This window comes from Lithobates pipiens, unplaced genomic scaffold (assembly GCF_037356315.1).
Source record: "Lithobates pipiens isolate NorthernLeopardFrog02 unplaced genomic scaffold, aLitPip1_a1.2 Scaffold_23, whole genome shotgun sequence".
NCBI classification, from domain to species: Eukaryota; Metazoa; Chordata; class Amphibia; order Anura; family Ranidae; genus Lithobates; species Lithobates pipiens.
Genome location: NW_027507785.1, coordinates 104603737 through 104624986, shown reverse-complemented (window position 1 = coordinate 104624986; position 21250 = coordinate 104603737). Strand labels below are relative to the sequence as shown.

Here is a 21250-nt window from a genome sequence, read left to right as displayed (position 1 = left end):
GAATGCTGCAAATTTGAAATAGCTATTAACAGAGAATGGTATTCTGCTCTCATTTTAAAGGTTTTACCTTGCTGCACCACAATGCCACAGTCGGGGTCCAGAGCGACTTGTAACAATACCTCTTCTACGTCTCGATTCCTACCCGGCTGATCCACAAAAGCTGTTATTTGTTGTTGTAAAGTCTTTGGCAGATTCATTAGTTGGAGAAACTGGCCCTCTGGGCTTTTATCTACCTAGGATAAAAAAAAAAAAAAAAAAAAAAAAAATTATTCAGGTATGAAAATACAGACGAGTATAATCACACAAATCAAACACCTGTGCCCCATATTAGCACTGGCCAACTGCCCAATCAATTACTCTGATATGACTATACCAGAATCTGGCCAGATACTGCAGCCAACTTCTGCAACATTCCAGTGATAATTACAGAGCATCTGCAAAGCATTCACTGCACTACACTTTTTCCACATTTTGTTATGTTACAGCCTTTTCCCAAAATGGATTAAAATTAATTACTTTCCTTAAAAATCTTCAAACAATACCCCATAACAACAACATGAAAGAGGCTTATTTGGGGGGGGGAAAAAAAAATAAAAAAAGGATAGAGGATAGAGATTTTTTGAAAAGCAAGCGATTTTCTAATCAATGATGGGAGAATCGTGTGAGAAACTTAATAAAAAAGAAAAAATTTATGGAGAAAAATAAAAATAAAATAAGATTCCCGGCCACATTCTTTTCTGTAGCAACATGAGGTGAAATTGAAGGCTTGGTCGGCCGAATTTCAAAAATCAATGATGGCATCATCGGATCACAAAAAAACAAACTTTGATTTTGAAAAGAAAATTTGTTCGAAATTCGACCATGTATAGCCTGCATTAGTATTCACAGCCTTTGCCATGGCACTCAAAATTGAACTCAGGTTCATCGCGTTTTCACTGATCATCCGAGGGATGTTTCTAAAACTTAATTGGAGTCCACCTGTGGTAAATTTGGTTGATTGGACATGTTTTGGAAAGAACACACCTGTCTATATAAGGTCCTACAGTTAACAGTTCATGTCAGAGCCCAAACCAAACCAAGCCAAGCAATCCAAGCAATTGTCTGTAGACCTCTGAGACAGGATTGTATGGAGGCACAGATCTGGGGAAGGGTACAGAAACATTTCTGCAGCATTGAAAGTCCCAATGAGCACAGTGGCTTCCATCTTCTGTAAATGGAAGGAGTTTGGAACCATCAGGACTATTCCTAGAGCGGGCAGCCCGGCCAAACTGAGCGATTGGGAGCAGAAGGGCCTTAGTCTGGGAGGCGACCTAGAATCCAATGGTCACTCTGACAGAGCTCCAGTGTTTCTCTGTGGAGAGAAGAGAACCTTCCAGAAGAACAACCATCTCTGCAGCACTCAACCAATCAGGCCTATATGGTAGAGTGGCCAGACAGAAGCCACTCAGTAAACGGCACAAGACAGCCCACCTGGAGTTTGACAAAAGGCACCTGAAGGACTTTCAGACCATGAGAAACAATATTCTCTGGTCTGATGAAACAAGAATTGAACTTGTTGGCCTGAATGGCTAGCATCATGTCTGGAGGAAACCAGGCACCACTCATCACCTGGTCAATACCTTCCCTACAGTGAAGCATGGTGGTTGCAGCATCATGCTGTGGGGATGTTTTTCAGCGGCAGGAACTGGGAGAATAGCCAGAATTGAGGGAAAGATGAATGCAGCAATGTACAGAGACATCCATGATGAAAACCTGCTCCAGAGCGCTCTGGACCTCAGACTGGGATGAAGGTTCATCTTCCAACAGGCACACAGCCAAGATAACAAAGGAGTGGCTACGGGACAACTCTGTGCATGTCCTCGAATGGCCCAATCAGAGCCCAGACTTGAACCTGATTAAACATCTCTGGAGAGATCTGAAGTGCACAGACACTCCCCCCCCATCCAACTTGGAGCTTGAGAAGTCCTGCAAAGAAGAATGGGAGAAACTGCCCATAAATAGGTGCGCCAAGCTTGTAGCATCATATTCAAAAAGACTTGAGGCTGTAATTTGTGCCAAAAAGGTACTTCAACAAAGTATTGAGCAAAGGCTGTGAATGCTTATGTACATGTGATTTGTTTTTTATTTTTCAAAAAAAAATTAGCAAAACACTTCACACAAACTTCTTTCCACGTTGTCATTATGGGGTATTGTTTGTAAAATTTTGAGGAAAATAAGCAAATTTAATCCATTTTGGAAGAAGGCTGTAACATAACAAAATGTGGAAAAAGTGAAGCGCTGTGAATACTTTCTGGATGCACTGTACCTGTAAGTTTATGATGAACTCTACAATTTGATGAAGCTAGTAGACAATCCTTGAAAGAGTTATGCCAGGAGCTGAACCCCCCCCCCCCCCTTTTTTTTAATCGATAGCTTAGAAAACATTGGTATATTTTCAAATAAGGTGAAGTGGTATAGGGCTCCTTTCACGCAGGGGGTCTGATCAGGTCTACTTGGCAGTTTTTCCAGGTGGACCCGATTGGACAGTCCATTCACCTCTATGGACTGGGGGATGTAAACAGACTTATGTCTGCGTACCTCCAATCCGATATGTGCCACAAAAAAAAAAAAAAAAAAAAAAAAAGGGGGGGGAGGGGTCTGCCCTCCTCCGTTTAGGTGGATATGGTGGAAGTTGGGTGTAAATGGACAGCAGAGTCAGTTTACTACCAGCTGTCCATAGAGCACAGCAGGTTCTGTCTGTTTGTTCTGCAGAAATTGAATGGACACAGACCTGTCATCCACCTGCTCTGATCAGCAGTCAGGTCCTCTGCGGATTAAAACGGAGTCCGCACCGTGGAAGGGGCTTTAATAAGGGATTTTAAATAAAATAAATATTCAGGGAAAGCTATTGTTTTAATCATAATTCAGGTCAAATAAAAAAAAAAAAAAAAAAAAAAAAAAAAAAAGTGACGCCATCAAAAGCAAATCATTTTGAATACAACTGACAATAACAACTGGCCCTGCAAGCACCACCCGGCTCAACAAGAGAGGATTTAAAAAATTAACTTATTAAGACCAGGGTGGACTTGTTAGCCTTGTGCTCACAGCAATGGTTACATCAGAGAACAGTGCTGGAGTTTTGGAAAAAGTGTTGCAGCTTAGGTAAAATGTTTTTTTTTTAAAAACATCATTAACTGCTTGCCAACAAGCACACAACGCTGTATGTCGGCACAGTGGCATGGCTGGGCAAATGGGCGTACCTGTACATCCCCTTTAAGATGTGGCTTAGTGGGCGCATGAGCTGCATACTCCATGAGCGTGCCTGCGGGTACCGCAGACTTGATGTCCGCTGGGGGCCCGCCATCGTGACACAGAACAGCAGAACGGGGAGATTCCTATGTAAACAAAGCATTTCCCTGTCCTGCCTAGGATTTTTATAGCACTAATGGCTGTATAAAATGACAATGGTCCCAAAATAGTGTCAAAAGTGTCTGATGTATCCACCGCAATGACGCAGTCACGAAAAAAAAAAAAAAACAACAAAAAAAATAAAAATAAACGCAGATCGCCACCATTAATAATAATTAAAATACATTTATAAAAATGCCATAAATCTATCCCCTATTTTGTAGGCACTATAATTTTTGCCAAATTTATTTTTTTTTATATATTTTTGGGGGATATTTATTATAGCAAAAATATTGTTTTTTAAATTGTCGCTTTTTTTGGTTAGAGCACAAAAAAAAAAAAATAAAAAATAAAAAAAAAAAAAACACGCAGAGGTGATCAAATACCACCAAAAGACATACGACCATGCAATTGTCAGTTAAAGCGACGCAGTGCCGGATCGCAAAAAGTGCTCTGGTCAGGATCGGTTAACAGTGTTCCCTATGAGTGTTTCTAACTGGAGGGGGGAGCTTAATGGGACAGGAGGACAGGACAGAGATCACGGTTCCCGACCACTGGGAACAGTATATCCCTGTCATGTCACCTGTCAGAATGAGGAAATGCCTTGTTTACATGGGATAAAGGTTTTATGATCATTGTAAGCACCACTGTCAGTATTAAATGGTTAGTTCCATCCCTTGAACTGCTACCTCTGCAGGACAGCTTGATCTTTTGAAAAATAGATTTACTGGCCAGTTCACCAGAAAAAAGAAAGCCTAAAAAGAAAAAGGAATGCAGCCATTACACCTAAGAATTAGTAAGCTGTAATAAAATTATCCTTTGCCTTTGGTTTAATACTGCTTGAAACTAATGCTGCCAATTTTTTTTTTTTCTGCCCATGCGGTTTATTTTTATTTTTTATTTTTTTTACTCCCCGGGCATGTTAGAACACGCACAAGCCCCTCCACCTTCATACTATACTATGTCTTTAAATATCATAAACCTTGGCGAGACGGTTACCTCTACTTTACCCAGTGTAGGTTTATAAACAGCCTGAGGACACTCCTGGAGTATGCCACTGTACAGCTTCTGAAAATGGCCAATGTTTGGTTTGACGATATTCATCACCTTGCTTTTATCTTCACCAATTATCATGCGGAAGTCACCTAAACAGGGGGGGGGGGGGATATAACAGTATAGTATAGCAATAAAACAAAAAATAAAGTTGATTAGCAAATAGGAATTTATGCAAAAGATAATAAGCTGCCCAAATGAACATTTACATTACAGGGAGAACTCCATAAAATATAATGTTCTAGGTATGTGTGTAGATTAGATGCTTAACCACTTCAATACATGTAAAAGCAGGTTTCAAATTGTGTTTTTCTACTAGTTTTGAATTCAGCTTTACATTTTATTAAATTAAACCCAGGTTCACTTCTCTTAAATACAGGCCACTTGCACAAGGACGTACTATTTTACTGAAGTTTAGGCTTCATGCACATCATTGGGACATTATAAATCAGTAGTGTTGGATGTAGCTATAGAATGAGTTTTGCAGTAGTTTTTTGCCATTTTTTAGCAAAAAAATAAATAAAAAAAAAAGGGGAGGAGGACACGATACGCCCACAAAAGGCTCAAACGATGAAAAACGCGGCTATTCTGTTTTTTAGAGCATTTTTCCAGCTGAAAAACTACTTTTAGAAACCCAGTAGTTCTGTGGTTTTCCAGCCAAAAAAAAACCACTGATAAAAGCCTGTGTGTGCATGAACACATAGGATAACATGCTGGGGAGTTTAACCACTTGCTTACTGGGCACTTAAACCCCCCTCAGTCCCAGACCAATTTTCAGCTTTCAGCGCTGATGCACTTTGAATGACAATTGCGCGGGCATACAACACTGTACCCAAATTAAATTTTTATCATTTTTTTCTCACAAATAGAGCTTTCTTTTGGTGGTATTTAGTTACAGCTGGGAGTTTTATTTTTTGCTAAACAAAAAAAGATGCAAAAAAAAAAAAAAAAAATCATGTTTTGATAGTTTGTTATAAAATTTTGCAAACGGGTCATTTTTCTCCTTCATTGAAGTGCGCTGATTAGGCGGCACTGATAGGCTGCATTGGTGGGCACTGATGGGCTGCATTGGTGGGCACTGATGGGCATAGTTAAGGCGGCACCGATGGGCACAGATAAGGTGGCACTGATGGGCAAAGATGGGCACAGATAAGATGGCACGGAGGCATGGATGGGCACTGATAGGTACCACTGATAGATGGGACTGATAGGTGGCACTGATAGGTGGCACTGATAGGTGGCACTGATGGGCGGCACTGGGGTGCAGCACCTTTGAGGCAGATTGTGGGCACTGTGGGTGGCACTGACTTTTTATTAGGGTGGCACTGCAGGGGGCAGGTGGCCGCTTGCATTGCTGGCCGTGATCGGGACTAATGTCCCGATCGCGGCCGCCGGTGATCGGCTTTTTTTTTTTCTCCTCGCGCTGTCAGCGCGAGGAGGAATGCTAGCCGATTACCGGCTCCGTTATATCACCTGATCAGCTGTCATTGGCTGACAGCTGATCACGTGATAAGGGGTCGGGATCGACCCCCTGCAAGGATCGGTGATCAGGCGAGTCTCATGGACTCGCCGATCACAGAGCGCGCCCCTCAGGGGGCGCGCAGGCCGCTCGTACACGGGACTACGTCAATAGACGTAGTCCCGGAAAAGGAGATCCGCGCTGTAGCCGTCATTTGGCTATAGCGCGGATCTCAAGTGGTTAAAGGCTGCAGAAAAAAAAATCTGAAGCCAAAAACAGCAGCTGTAAAAATGTCCAAGTATGCATGAGGCCCTATACTCAGGATCGTATTGACAGAAAAATCTTGAGCAAAATGTTCAGTAAAGACCTTGTGTAAACACGCACATCTCTGGGTGCAAGGGACAAGACAGAAACACAATGTTGGATGCCTATGATCTTCTGGCCCTCAGGCGGCACTGCATTTAAAACAGGCATATTTCTGTGATGAACATCACTGCATGAGCTCAGGAATACCTCCAAAAATCTCTGTCTGAACACAGTTCGCTGAGCCATCCTAACATGCAAGATAAAGAGGAAGCCATATCTGAACATGATCCAGAAACGCTGTTGTCTTCTACAGGTCAAAGCTCATTTAAAATAGTCTATTGCAAAGTGGAAAACTTTTCTGTGGTCAGACGAATCCAAATTTTACACATTTTTTTGGCTACTATGGGCATTGTGTCCTCCAGACTAAAGGAGTGGAACCTTCTGGCTTGTTATCAGCGCTCAGTTCAAAAGCCTGCATCCCTGATAGTATTGGGGCACTTTCATGCATATGAAAAATGGGCAGTTTGCACATCTGGAAAGGCACCTTCAATGCTGAAAGACATATCCAGGATTTAGAGCAGCAAGTAGGCTTTTTCAGGGAAGGCCTTGCATATTTCAGCAGAACAATGCTAAATCACATATTGCATCTATGATAACAGCATGACTTCGTAGTAGAAAAGTCCGGGGGCTTAACTGGCCTGCCAGAAGTCCAGACCTTACACCAAGTCAAAATATTTGGCAAATCTTGAAATGAAAAATATGACAAAGAAGACCCAGGACAGTTGAGCAATTAGAATCATATCAGGCAAGAATGGGACAACATTCATCTCCAAGAACTTCAGCCATTGGAGTCTCCTCACTTCCCAGACAGTTACAGAGTGTTGTTAAAAGACGAGGGGATGCTACACCGTGGTAAACATGGCCCTGTCCCAACTTTTTTGAGATGACATGTTGCTGCCATGAATCTCAAAATACTTTTTTTTTTTTTAATTGTACATTTTTTCAGTTTAAACATTTGGTATGTTTTCTATTGTGAATAAAATATGGGATTGTGAGATTTGCAAATCATTGCATTCTGTTTTTATATAGATTTTAAACAGAATCCCAACTTTTTTTTTGGAATGGAGGGTTGTACTTAGACATGTACCACCTACCAAAACACATGTCTGTTAACCAGTTGCACGGTTTTCTGAAGCAGAAGCAACCCAATTTGAGACTAATTGTTTTGCTAATTTTCCTGATAATTGTCCCTGCCCCCCATCCCACTTGTGCTTTAGCATAGGCGGTGCATCTGTACATGTGCACACACAGTGAAGTGCTTATTTCCTCTTCCATAGAAAAAGAGCTTGATAAGTCTTTGGTCTCAAAGATTCGACATGTTAGGAAATACTGTACATTTTCATGCCCCTGCTTGCTTGCCACTTAAAACAGTATCCTTAAGCTGTCACAGTAGCACAAATGAAGCTTGTTTTGCATCACTTGTCAAAACAGAGCATTAACCACTTCAGATCCGCGCTATTGCCAAATGACGGCATTAGCGCGGACCTACATTTCCGGGACTACGTCTATTGACGTAGTCCTGGTTACGAGCGGCCTGCGCGCCCCCTGAGGGGCGCGCGCGGCGCGCTCTGTGATCGGCGAGTCCGTGAGACTCGCCTGATCACCGATCCGTGTAAGGGGTCGATCCCGACCCCTTATCACGTGATCAGCTGTCAGCCAATGACAGCTGATCATGTGATAGAACGGAGCCGGTAATCGGCTATTATTCCTCCTCGCGCTGACAGCGCGAGGAGAGAAAAAAAAAGCCGATCACCGGCGGCCGTGATCGGGACATCAGTCCCGATCACGGCCATCAATACAAGGGACCACCTGCCACCTGCCTGTGCCCACCTGCCTCCCGCAGTGCCATCCTGAAGTAAAATAAAAGAAAAAGTGCCCCCCGTCAGTGCCCCCTGTCAGTGCCCATAGTGCCCACAGTGCCACCCACAGTGCCACCCCACAGTGCCACCCAATCTGCCTCAAAGGTGCTGCACCCCAGTGCCGCCCATCAGTGCCCAGCAGTGCCGCCCATCAGTGCCCAGCAGTGCCACCTATCAGAGCCACCTATCAGTGCCACCTATCAGTGCCCATCCGTGCCACCCATCCGTGCCACTTATCCGTGCCACCCATCCGTGCCATCTTATCTGTGCCCATCTGTGCCCATCAGTGCCGCCTTATCTGTGCCTATTAGTGCCGCCTTAACTATGCCTATCAGTGCCCACCAGTGCAGCCCATCAGTGCCCACCAATGCAGCCCATCAGTGCCCACCAATGCAGCCCATCAGTGCCCACCAATGCAGCCCATCAGTGCCCACCAATGCAGCCCATCAGTGCCCACCAATGCAGCCCATCAGTGCCCACCAATGCAGCCCATCAGTGCCCACCAATGCAGCCCATCAGTGCCCACCAATGCAGCCCATCAGTGCCCACCAATGCAGCCCATCAGTGCCCACCAATGCAGCCCATCAGTGCCCACCAATGCAGCCCATCAGTGCCCACCAATGCAGCCCATCAGTGCCCACCAATGCAGCCCATCAGTGCCCACCAATGCAGCCCATCAGTGCCCACCAATGCAGCCCATCAGTGCCCACCAATGCAGCCCATCAGTGCCCACCAATGCAGCCCATCAGTGCCCACCAATGCAGCCCATCAGTGCCCACCAATGCAGCCCATCAGTGCCCACCAATGCAGCCCATCAGTGCCCACCAATGCAGCCCATCAGTGCCCACCAATGCAGCCCATCAGTGCCCACCAATGCAGCCCATCAGTGCCGCCTAATCAGCGCACTTCAATGAAGGAGAAAAATGACCCGTTTGCAAAATTTTATAACAAACTATTAAAACATGATTTTTTTTTTTTTTTTTTTTGCATCTTTTTTTGTTTGTTTAGCAAAAAATAAAACTCCGAGCTGTAACTAAATACCACCAAAAGAAAGCTCTATTTGTGGGAAAAAAATGATAAAAATTTCATTTGGGTACAGTGTTGTATGCCCGCGCAATTGTCACTCAAAGTGCATCAGCGCTGAAAGCTGAAAATTGGTCTGGGACTGAGGGGGGTTTAAGTGCCCAGTAAGCAAGTGGTTAAAGCTCTAAGTCCTACATATGATTGGGTAAACCCATCGATTTAAAAAAGGCATGCTGGGAATGCTAACTGCACATTGGCTGTGCTCTCAGCCAAACTATCAAACCATCCAATGGCTGGTGTCCTAACGAATCACATGTGCAGCACCATAGCAGTTGAAGATTAAACAGAGGCAAAGATGGCAGCTTCCTTGGCTGAAAGCGATAGGGGAGTTTACTTCCACTTTAATACTAAACCTCACCTGAATAAGAGAGGCCAGCGATCTGCAGGTAGAGCTCCTCTTCAGAAAAGCTTTCGGGTAACATAAGGAAAGCAGCAATGACCGCACTCTTCAGGTTGGTGTTCAGCGCAGTGCGAAGCTGCTTATTTTCCTTCTGTACTAGGATCTTCACCTGCACAGAGGAACAAGATAGACACAGCATTGTCAATCATACAACCTAATTCATGAACTGATGCAATCTGTCAGTAATTCTGGGAAAAGAAGTTATATCTGACAAATATAAAACGGATCTGAGCTCTGATTATAGGATTTACTAATAGCCCTGTAAACCAGAGAAGTTAGGACATGTTTCTCACACACAGCTGTACAGTATTAGCTCTTGCATGCAAAGGTTTTACTTTATATTATGGTGCCCTGGGGCATATAAAAACATCAGTGGGTGGAATAGATGGTCTATTAAACATTACAGTATTTAGCAGAGTAAAGATGTAAACCATGTAGCAAAAATTTTAGCCTTTGCAATTTAGGAGTATAAATGAAGCGTAACAAAATCATGTGCTGCCCTCTAGTGGAAGCTTTGGGAATTACTGATAAAAGTGAACACTATTCCATTTCAGAACAATACACAAATAAATTGTGTTTGATTAGTATTTGAACAATTGCACAGAAATCTTACAGCTATCCAATAAAGTGGGATCATTTCTTTTCAATAGAAATTCAACTTTTATTACACAAAAGGAAATTGGGTTAAAGTTAAAGCGTAACTAAACCCACAAGATTAAAAAAAAAAAAAAAATAACAAAAAAAAAAAAAAAGTTACATTCCGGTAACATTCTCATATCAATTCATCTTGTTTTATTTTACTATTATTCTGTTTGCCGTCATTGTCCACAGGGATTCTTGAGTATCATTTTAGTTTTTTCCTTAATGTAGCGAACCTCTGTTTTTATACATGGCAGATATTATTCCTGTAGATGAACTGGATAATAGAAATAAGAGGAGATCAGCAGAGATTTTCCAATCTTTGTGCCAGAGCCAAATTAAGCACCATCTCCAAACAAAATAGTAGCAATGGCATACCTACTGCTCCTTTACCCAACATAGGGTAATGGCGAATAAACTTCAGGATTACGAGAAAGAATTTTGGGTATTATGTAGAAAGGGGAAGGCTGCTTAGAATTATGATACCATCCAATGGTGGGACATGGTCTATTTGAAACAGTATCTATCTAGGGGCCTAGCCCTAGGGGGCTACAAAACAAAAAGTAGCAACTTTCTAGATTCAGATTCACAGCAGACCTAGGAAAAAAAGTCTTCTCCCTCTGTACTGGTGAATGCTCTGGAAGGGAGAGAGGGAGAGCACTCAGACAACAAAATAAAATTGAGAGAGAACAAGAGGCGTGCTAATCAGAGACTGGGTCCCACAGAAAGGGCATGCGGACAGGATGCAGCCTCCACTAATGAAGGGTCACCTCTGAATGGAAGTCATGTCTCTAAAAGCTGGGGTGGGGGGGCCTGTGAAGGTCCCCGATTTTGTCGTATCCCCACAAGGCCCCTGGGTTGACAATCTTGGTAGTCCCAACACCACAAATCAGTGGTAATAATACATTTTTTTAGACAACCATCAAAATATTTAATCTAGCATCCCATGTCATCGGTGAGAGTGAGATTACCATATTACACAAAGGGCTTAATTTTGCTCCTAGTTATAATGCCAATTTAAAGTGGTTGTAAACCCTTACAAACCACTTTGACCTACAGGTAAGCCTAGATTAAGGCTTACCTGTAGGTCCAAGAAATATCTCCTAAACCTATATGGTTTAGGAGATATTTGCCTGAAGACAGGCACCGCTGTCTACGGGGCATGCGCCGTAGGCAGCGGCGCGCAGGCGCACTGAGCGCGGCATTTCCAACAATGGAGCTGCCGCGCGTGTCGGCTCCCGTGCGCATGCGCGGGAGTGACGTCATCGCGGCTTCGCCGAATGACAGCGGCGGAGCTGCGAGACCCCACCGAGAAGATGGATGCGCCGGACTACAGGGGATAGCAGTGACTTCGCTGGCTCCTGTGTCAGGTAAGTGACACATAATGGGCTACCATGCGATGCATAGTAGTCCATTATGCTTTGCCTTTGCAGGGAATGAAAGAGGAAGTAAACTCATCAGGGTTTACTTCCTCTTTAAGTTAGAGACGTTTAATACACAAGTATACTAGGGACATGTCCAATGATTTTACAGTTTGAAGCCACGTGGAAATAGTTTGCCAGGTACCATTGATGGTAATAACATTGCATTACCCGATTGTACTTACCCAGATGTATCAGGTCAGCGATTGAGAAATATTGGGTATAGCAGAAGAACTATTACTTGAGGGTAGCGAGGAAGGCGAGTGTCTAGCGTCCACTTCTTTTTACCAACAATTTTATACATACAGGCTTCTGCCCGATATCAGCCTTATACCCCCACCACATCAAAAGTGAATTTATTAAGACCTACTATTGCATGATGTATGCAGACTTTAAGAAGTTGTGCAATTGTCCCCAGGGGAAGGGAAGTAGAGACAATCTCACCAAAACAGAGAAAATACCCTTGGATTCACTGAAGAGGAATCAAAGTTGTTATATCGATGGCAGACAAGGGCAGGGTTATAGTGTTCCACAAGAGGAGGACTACCTCAAAGCCACCACTAAAAGAAGAGGAGGACTAGCTCAAAGCCACCACTAAAAGTGGACTACCATAAAGCCGCCACAAAAAGTGGACTACCTCTAAGCCGCCACTAAAAGAAAAAGAGGACTACCTCAAAGCCGCCACTAAAAGAAAAAGAGGACTACCTCAAAGCCGCCACTAAAAGAAAAAGAGGACTACCTCAAAGCCGCCACTACTTACTTTCTGATCCCGCTACATATGGGATTCTAATTCGGGACCCCCTCCCAGAGTACAGGATTGACTTACATGATACGATAAAAACGAGGAATAATTAAATCCCAGAAGCCCTTTTTCATCAATAATTACTATAAAATACCCTACTTCTACCATATACTGAAAGACCATAAAAGCCTTACTTGTCCCCCTGGTAGACCCATTATAGCGAGCATGGACAGTATGACCAGTAGGATATCGGAGTAAGTGGATATATTTTTTCAACCTACTGTCACGTCACTTTCTACCTATATTAGAGACTCATCCCACCTTTTGGAGAGTCTGCAAAAGAACAGGTGGGAATCAAGCTTCTTATAAATTATCCTTACAGTAGATGTGTGCTCGGAACACATTTATTCTCCATGTTGGGGGATTGCGAGCTGTAGAACAATTTTTAATTGAGGCAGATTACATGCATCCCTAACAAAATGGAAAGTAAATAAACAGAAGAGAAATCCAAATCAAAAATCAATATTTGGTGTGACCGCCCTTTGCCTTCAAATCAGCATCAGTTCTTCTAGGTAAACTGTCACACAGTATTTTAAAGAACTCGGGAGGTGGGTTGCCCCAGACATCTTGGAGTATTAACCACAGATATTGTGGTTGCAGGCTGCCTAAAATCCTTCCGTCTCTTCATGCAATCTCAGACAGACGCCAAGTTGAAATCAAGACTCTGTGTGGGCCCAATCATCACTTCCAGGACTCCTTGTTCTTCTTTACACCGGAGATAGTTCTTAAATTACTTTGTATGTGTGGGGTCGTTGTCCTGCTGCAGAATAAATTTGAGGCCAATCACATGCCTCCCTGATGGCATGGCATGATGGACCCCAAAACATACAGCCAATGTTTTGAAGGCAAAGGGTAGTCGTGCCAAATATTGATTTGATTTAAAAACTTTTCTTCTGTTCGCTCACTTTGCATTTTATATATTGATAAAAATAAACAATTAAAATATATATTTTTGAAAGCGGTCTTACTTTACAGCATTTCTTCACACCTGCCTAAAACATTTGCATAGTACTTTATCTATATACATACAGTAAATATGGGTTCATTTACTAAAGGCAAACAGGCTGTGCACAGGAAATTGTAAATTGAAAGGGAATTTTCCCCAGAACTTAGCGATTGAGCAGAACTTCTGCTCACTTCCATTATCCAATCACCTGCAAGCAAAAATGCTGTTTTTTCCTTTTTCCTTTCACATGCTTGGATATTCTTTGCCAAGTGAAATTTCACCACATTTTACAAAGCTTTGGGGAAATTCCTATTCGAAGTACAAGTTCCCTTGCAAAGTGAACAACCCATTTAGTAAACCAACCACACAGCCTCAGTAGCTCTTTCAGACATGAGGAGCCTTGGTAATGAAGTTCTTTAAAGGAAACTTTTACTGAGGAAACACAGAGCAACCATTATGAAATTTGTTACTTTAAACCAAAAGCTTCAATGTGTTAAGTCCCCGACCTGAAACAAGTCTACAGATTAGGATTTCAGACTCAGACTTTGCCTCGGGTATCATAACCCACATTTAGAGAGACTATCAAGATCTATAATTTTAAGTCGGCAATGGCAGCCCTTAACAGGTATAGAGAACTGGCATAATATGTGAATAATAGGATTTTTATAACAGCTTACAGTAAAATCCTTTTCTTCTCAAGTATATCACGGGACACAGAGCCATAGTAGTTACTATGTGGGTTATAGTCCACCTTCAGTTGCTGGACACTGGCACACCCTAAACAGGAAGTTGCCTCCCTATATAACCCCTCCCACTGCTGGGAGTATCTCGGTTTTGTAGCAAAGCAATACACATGTATATTAAAAAGAGGGATGGGACCTCTGTGTCCCGTGATGTACTTCAAAAGAAAAAGATTTTACAGGTAAGCCGTTGTAAAAATTCTTGTTTCTTTTAATCGTACATCATGGGACACAGAGCCATAGTAATTACTATGTGGGATGTCTCAGAGCAATGCCAAATGGGGGGAGGGAGACACAACCAAAGTAGGGCACCATGAGATCAGAGGATGTATACTGCTTCCTGCAGTACACTGTACCAAAAAACGACACCCTCAAGTCTTTTTACATCCACCAGATAGAATCTGGTAAATGTATGGATTGAAGACCAAGTTGCAGCCTTGCAGAGTTGAGCCATGGAGACTTGGTGATGCACTGCCCACGAAGCACTAACGGCCCTAGAGGAGTGCGCTTTGATTTGAGCGGGTAGAACTACCTCTTTAAACCATAAGCTAGAACGATTACTTGTCAAATCCATTTAGAAATAGTAGATTTTGATGCTGCCTGTCCTCTTTTAGGACCTTCAGGCAACACACACAAAACATGCGTTTTCTGGATGGGAGCAGCCGTCCTAAAGCGGAAGTCCCGTAAATTTTTAATTTTTTTTTTAAAAAAGTCAGCAGCTACAAATACTGCAGGTGCTGACTTAAAATAAAGACACTTACCTGTCCCAGGGTCCAGCGATGTCGGCACCCCTCAGTCCTCGGGTGCTGCCACCATATTCGGTAAGAGAGTCAAGAAATGAAGCCTTGCGGCTTCACTTCCCGATTCCCTACTGCGCATGCGCGTGTTGAACAATCAGAATGGTCCCTGCTGTCTCTGGGAACCGTTTGTGTCCCAGCAGACAGCGAGATGGGACAGGAAGTGGAGTAGACTCCCGTGGGAGTCTATGCCCAGAAGTGGGTGCAAGTACCCGTCTGTCTTCGACGGGCATCTGACCCCCTCCCCCCTGAAAGGTGCCAAATGTCACACCGGGGCGGGGGGTTTCCGAAAAGCGGAGGTTCCATTTTTGTGTGAACCTCCACTTTAAATAGACTTTGACTGCTCTCACCACATCAAGAGAATGTAGTGATTTTTCCTTTCTTTTTTTTTTTAAATTGTATTTTTATTGAAAATATAAAGATAACAATGACAAAGTGTTGGCATAAATGCACAGGTAAACAGTAAGTCCATCAAATAAAACAAATCAGAAACAGCGAGGGGGGAGGGAGGAGAGGGGAGGGAAGAAAGAGGAGGGGGGGGGGTAGGATATTTCAGCACATTCTGTATATCCTCACATTAATTAACAATTATTTGTGGTACAAAACAGCAATCGTCACAATCAAATAGGCATAGGACAGTGAGCAGGAAATGTGGAAACTTCATTCCTTTAGAAGGGCATGGAACAGTGTGAACGTGCAATTTGAGCCTTAAACTCAGCGTAGGAGGTCCAAACTCAGAAGACTATATTAAGTAGCAGTATATAGTTTAGAGCGATACCACAGATCCCAAATCATTGAGAACTTAGGCATAGTGTCATGGACTATGGCTGTAAGCTTTTCCATACGGCCGATATGTTCTAGGTTCTGCAAGACTTGGGGGAAAGTGGGCGGGGTACGTGATAGCCACCGTGTAGGGATAGCTCTCTTAGCTGCTAACAAAATAAAGGTGGCAAGCTTCTGAGCATGTCTAGAGAGTCCAGGAATCGGCAACCCTAGTAAGAAATACAGAGGGTCTAATGGGAGGGAAATCTCCAACAAGTCTTGGACGAAGGATTGTATTGTAATCCAAAATGGACAGATCAATGGGCATGCCCAGAAGATATGGAAATGGGAACCTATATCTCCCCGACATCTCCAGCACATCGCAGGGGTCTTGGGATCATATTTATTTAAAATTTCAGGCGTTCTATACCAAAAGAGCAGAATCTTGTAAGCCGTTTCCTTCTGTTCCACACAGCGGGATGTCTTAGAGACGGCCCCCAGATTCTCTGCCATTGTGGGAGTAGGATGGGATGTTCTAACACTTGCGACCACTTACGCATATATGAATGAGAAGATTCCGTAAGGGGCACCGATTCATGGAGTATTCTATAAATGTCAGTGATTAAATGGGCCTGGTATGGGCCCTGAGCACATAAAAATTCAAATGGAGTTGGCTTATCAAGACAGAGAGTGGGGGATTTAGAAGCAAAGTAGTGTCTGATTTGCAGATAGGAGTGGAAGAGTTGTTTGGGAATTTGGTGCCGTTTCTGCAAGTCCGCGGACTTGCAGTGATTTTTCTTTCATAGAACAGGGTTCTGGAGAAATGGTTATGGTTATATTCAGGAATTGAATTTAGATTTTTGAGATCCAGAATGTCCATTCGGATTTGGCACCATGAAAAAAAAATAAAAAAATAAATAAAAAGGAGGTTTGAATCAAAGCCCAACCTCTGTTCTTATATGGTGACCCCCATGATCACTTTATTTTTCTCTGGATCCTTAGAAACGTATTATCTGAGAAAACTAGGTGATGGGAATTCTTGGAACTCCAGTTTGTACCCTGGAGCTATTGAGGAAGCCCCCCCATTTGTCTCGACACTCTTCCTGCCAGATCCTTGAGAACTGCAGAAGAATTTCCCTATTCGATTGAACACGACGGTGGAAGCCACCATGACTGCCTGGAGGCTGATGCCTCTGGCACAGGAGAAGGAGCTTTAAAACGAAAAATACATTTACTCATTTTCTTAAATGGTAAAAGGGGTGCTTTCCACTAGAATTTCTTTGGATGCATTATCAAAAACATCCCCAAATAGCGGTTTCACTGCAAAAAGGAAGACTAGCCAGGAGCTTCTTACAAGGAGCTTAGAGAAGGGCACAAGGCCTGAAGGATAGAATCTCTCCTAGCAATTATTACAAACATAAAGCTGCCTCCTGTGCCTTAACCTTGAACACCTGTTTAAATTGGTTCAATGATTAAGCAATTACCGTCAGCACAGGCTGAGACACTCAGGCTGGGTTCACACTGCTGCGGTGACGAGAATCGGATGCATTCGCACCGCACTGCAAATCACATCCGATCTCTGTGCGATGCGAGTTCAGCCATACAGATAGTATGGCTGAATTCGCATCGCATCCGGCCCAAACTCACACAGGACCCTTTTTATGGTCCGCAGCATGGGTGTTCCCACCATGCGATCCGATTCCTGTCCGAGTTTGCAGATCGCACTGCGATATGCAAACTGATCTGGGGGTGTCATTAACGTTTCACTGACACTCCCAGCAGTTCACATAGGGCAGTGTGAACTGCCGCCGGGAGGCATGCGATGCGGGAATCCGCAGCGGATTCGCAGCGTTAACGCATCGCTGTAGTGTGAACCCAGCCTTAATCTGCCAGAGAAAAAAAAAAAAAAAAAGTTTTTTGTTCCCCCCCCCCCCAATAGGAATTCCACCTTATTATTCGCTGGATCCCTAAGCATTTGAGCATTGTCTGCCGGACAAGTCAAACGTATTCAGAGGATATAGCAGCGTTAACTGCTGGTATACCCTACTTAGTGAATTTCCTCCACCATAGGATAAAGTGTGAAAACTTTTTAGGAGGGGGAAAAAATAAAAAAATAAAAAATATTATGCTTATCTGGGTGATCCTCTCAGATACAAAAAAGCTTTTCCAGCAATGAATGGACAGGAAAGGCATGCACAGCTTGAGGAGGCTTTAGTGAACCCAAACTCTAAGTTAAGGATACATAAATGTAGAGTGATCATTCAGCAAGAAATTGCACCATCAGTCTTAAGATTGGAACAGCCGATTCTCCTGCATTTGACACCTCAGAAGAGGAGTCATCAGCCCCACCACGGTCCCCTGAGGGAATTAGTCTTCTCCTGCCCCTAGTTCCTCAGTTTGAGGGTCCTGGGTAATGGAAGAGAACCTGTTGCATTTTGATCCATGGTGGGATGCGATTAAAGTCGCTAAATTATTATTATTTTTTGCATATCATAAAATAAAAACAGGGGCTGCAGTGTTTAAAACAGTTGCAGACATTTCATGGCCCTGATGCCCACTGACCAGCCACCTCCTTGCAGGGGAGGATGCCATCTGTAGAGATGAATAGGCTTTCCAGAGCTTGAGGGAGTCCCTTTTTTTCTCTTTTTAGGGGGCGTTTCAACCCCCCCTTCTTACCATAGCCTGATGCACAAAGCAGAGGTACTACCATAAGACATCGCATCCACTGCTTGAGCAATAGTCCAGCCACTGCCGCTGCTATTAATGCTCAGCCTAATGCAAATAGTAAATGCGTCACCAAAACCTCTCATGCTTTTTTCTTTGCTCTTATGTCTAACAATTTTGCAGCCAGCATAAAAATTATTATTTTTTTTTTTTAAAAACACTCCCGCGTTGGAGGACGGCAGCCCCGCCCCCACCGTTGCATCGTGCCCCCCTCCTTTCTTTTTCAAAAATAAAAGTTTTCCCATGCAAGCACGGGCCTCTGATCCAACGGAATCGGCTTGTGAGTGAAGAAGGGATGGCGTGGAGGAGACCTGGAAGCCGCTGCCAAGTAGGGGCGGTGAAAGAAAAAACGGCATTGCCGATTGTTTTTAGTTCTCCCTTATACTCAGCCTCTTGAAAAGGGGAAGAGTTCAGCCCAGGTGGGGGGTGTCTGGAGGAAGCAACCCCCCCCCCCCTCAAGCTTACCGGAGGTCTGCCTGCTAGCCGGAGGAATAAAGTCTGCTGCTTCTATGACACAGCGTGAGTCCGAGAAGGTACGTGCTCCATACAGCCCCCAGTGGTGACACCCAGTCAGGACAACATTTGCTTTAACCACTTCAGCCCCCGGAAGAATTTACCCCCTTCCTGACCAGAGCACTTTTTGCAATTCGGCACTGTGTCGCTTTAACTGACATGTCGGTCAGGCCGAGCGACATGGCTCCCAAACAGAATTGATGTCTTTTTTCCCCACAAATAGAGCTTTCTTTTTGTGGCATTTGAACACTTCTGTGGTTTTTATTTTTTGAACTATAAAAACAAACAAAAAAATAAAATATCGCAACAATTTTGGGGAAAATAAATAAATAAAATCGCAGTAACCGTTGATTGATTTGTGCAAAAGTTATAGTGTTTACAAAATAAGGCATCGTTTTCTTGCATTTTTTTTTTTTTTTAACTAGTAATGGTGGCGATCAGCGATTTTTATCGTGACTGCGACATTATGGCGGACACATCGGACAATTTTGACACATTTTTGGGACCATTGGCATTAATACAGACATCAATGCTAAAACATTGCATGGATTACTGTAAAAAATGTCACTGGCAGGGAAGGGGTTAAGCATGTCCTAGGGAGTGATTCTAACTGTGTGGGGGGGGCCATGTGTGACACGTCACTGATCAGCGCTCCCCATTACAGAGAGAGCTGATCAGTGACAGTGTCATTAGGCAGAATGGGGAGCTGCTTGTTTACATTAGCATCTCCGTTCTTCCTCACCTCAGAGGATCGCGTGCATCACCGTGAACATAGAGTCTGCGGGACCCGTGATCACGGTCACGGAGCTCCTGGCGGGCGTGCACACAAGGACAATCTTAGAGGACAATGTACAGGTACGTTAATATGCCTGTATGTGCCCTTCTGCTGCAGTATATCTGCGTGAGGCGGTCAGGAAGCAGTTAAAGGAGATATTTCATAAGAAAATTAAAACATTCCTTAGAAAAACTCCACTTACCTTTCCTGCGCCGCAGAGTTTTCTGTGGTAAAAACAAACAAACAGACCCAATCTTCACTCTTCATGGTGGGTTCCGTTAAACCTCAGGAACCCTTGGGGAACCCACAATCCTGGACCTGTAAAAAGCACCCTGACAGTAAATCTTTATGGCCCTAATACCGAAAGTACTGGAACCCGGGGTCTAAAAAGGAGAAGAATTACAGGTAAAACCTTGTTTCTTCAGCTATGAGGCCCAGGTACCATTCAATTTGGCCTAAAAGACTCTTTGAATGGATCCGGCTGCATAGCTAGCCCCAGCAAGGATTGCTCCAGAGGCGCTCAGCACAGCACATTTACTCATGACCAACACATTAGACACTGGTGAAAAAAACTGAGATACTCCCAGTAGTAGGAGAGGTTTTATAGGGAGGCAACTTCCAGTTTAGGATGTGCCAGTGTCCAGCATCTGAAGGTGGACTGTAACCCACATAGTGATTGCTATGGCTCTGTGTCCCGTGATGTACGATTAAAGAAAGTAATGGTTGCAATTCCTTAGGGCCGGTTCACACAGCGGGCGATGCGAGGCGACACGACTCGCCTCGCCTCGCTCCCGCAAGTCGCCCCCGTTCTGTACAATGGAACCGTTCTGAGAGGAGCGACTCGAGTCGCTCCGACTCAGAAAAAAGGTTCCTGTACTACTTCTGGGCGACTTCGGGGGCGACTTGCATTGACTTCTATACAGAAGTCATCTGCAAGTCGCCGCTGAGGTCGCCGCAGGTCGCGGCGAGGCAAGTCGGAGACGCCTTGCCGCGCCTGCAGTGTGAACCGGCCCTTACTGGTGACCCTGAATACACAAGGTTTTTTATTTTTATATAAAAACAAAATAAACACACACACCTATAGATTTCATTAATGAGTTTTGAAGGTTCTTCAGAGGGGTGCCTGATCTAGACACATTCTTCAGGTTTAAAAATGAGATCTGTCAATCAAATTTACCTAAATGCTATTATTCCATCAAGAACCAAACAACAATTTGCAGTCTGAGCAGCACAAGGTAAACCCTCCGGCAGCCAGGCTAAATAGTGCAGACTGTTGCAGTGCTTTTGGGTAGAAGTGGCCAGAAAAACTTGTTACCAGGGTGCCCCTGACCTTCTAGTTCTGTGCATTTCTAGAAATAACAGGCAGCACACTAGATCCTATTCAAACACAGCTGTCAATGCAGTAGTATTTCAATGGAAAAAAAACAGTGTTGGACAAGAAAAGGCTTTGCCTGCAGTTCAAACGCACCTGAACAGAACATACAGTGTCAAAAAAAAAGCAGCACAATGAAAATGCAGCCTCTG

The 21250-nt window shown here is 43.7% G+C and overlaps 1 protein-coding gene across 3 annotated transcripts in view; it reads right to left on the bottom strand.

The window, feature by feature from the left end:
- The window catches only part of TAMM41 (TAM41 mitochondrial translocator assembly and maintenance homolog), a 50419-nt gene that overhangs the window by 16410 nt on the left and 12759 nt on the right, over window positions 1–21250 (bottom strand). For all 3 annotated transcript variants that reach the window (XM_077452126.1, XM_077452124.1, XM_077452123.1), the window contains exons 4-6: window positions 9566–9716; window positions 4387–4532; window positions 68–233 (exon numbers count right to left, since the gene is read on the bottom strand). In XM_077452126.1, the coding sequence (XP_077308252.1) occupies window positions 68–233; window positions 4387–4532; window positions 9566–9716 (463 nt within the window). The remainder of the gene's footprint in view (window positions 1–67; window positions 234–4386; window positions 4533–9565; window positions 9717–21250) is intronic.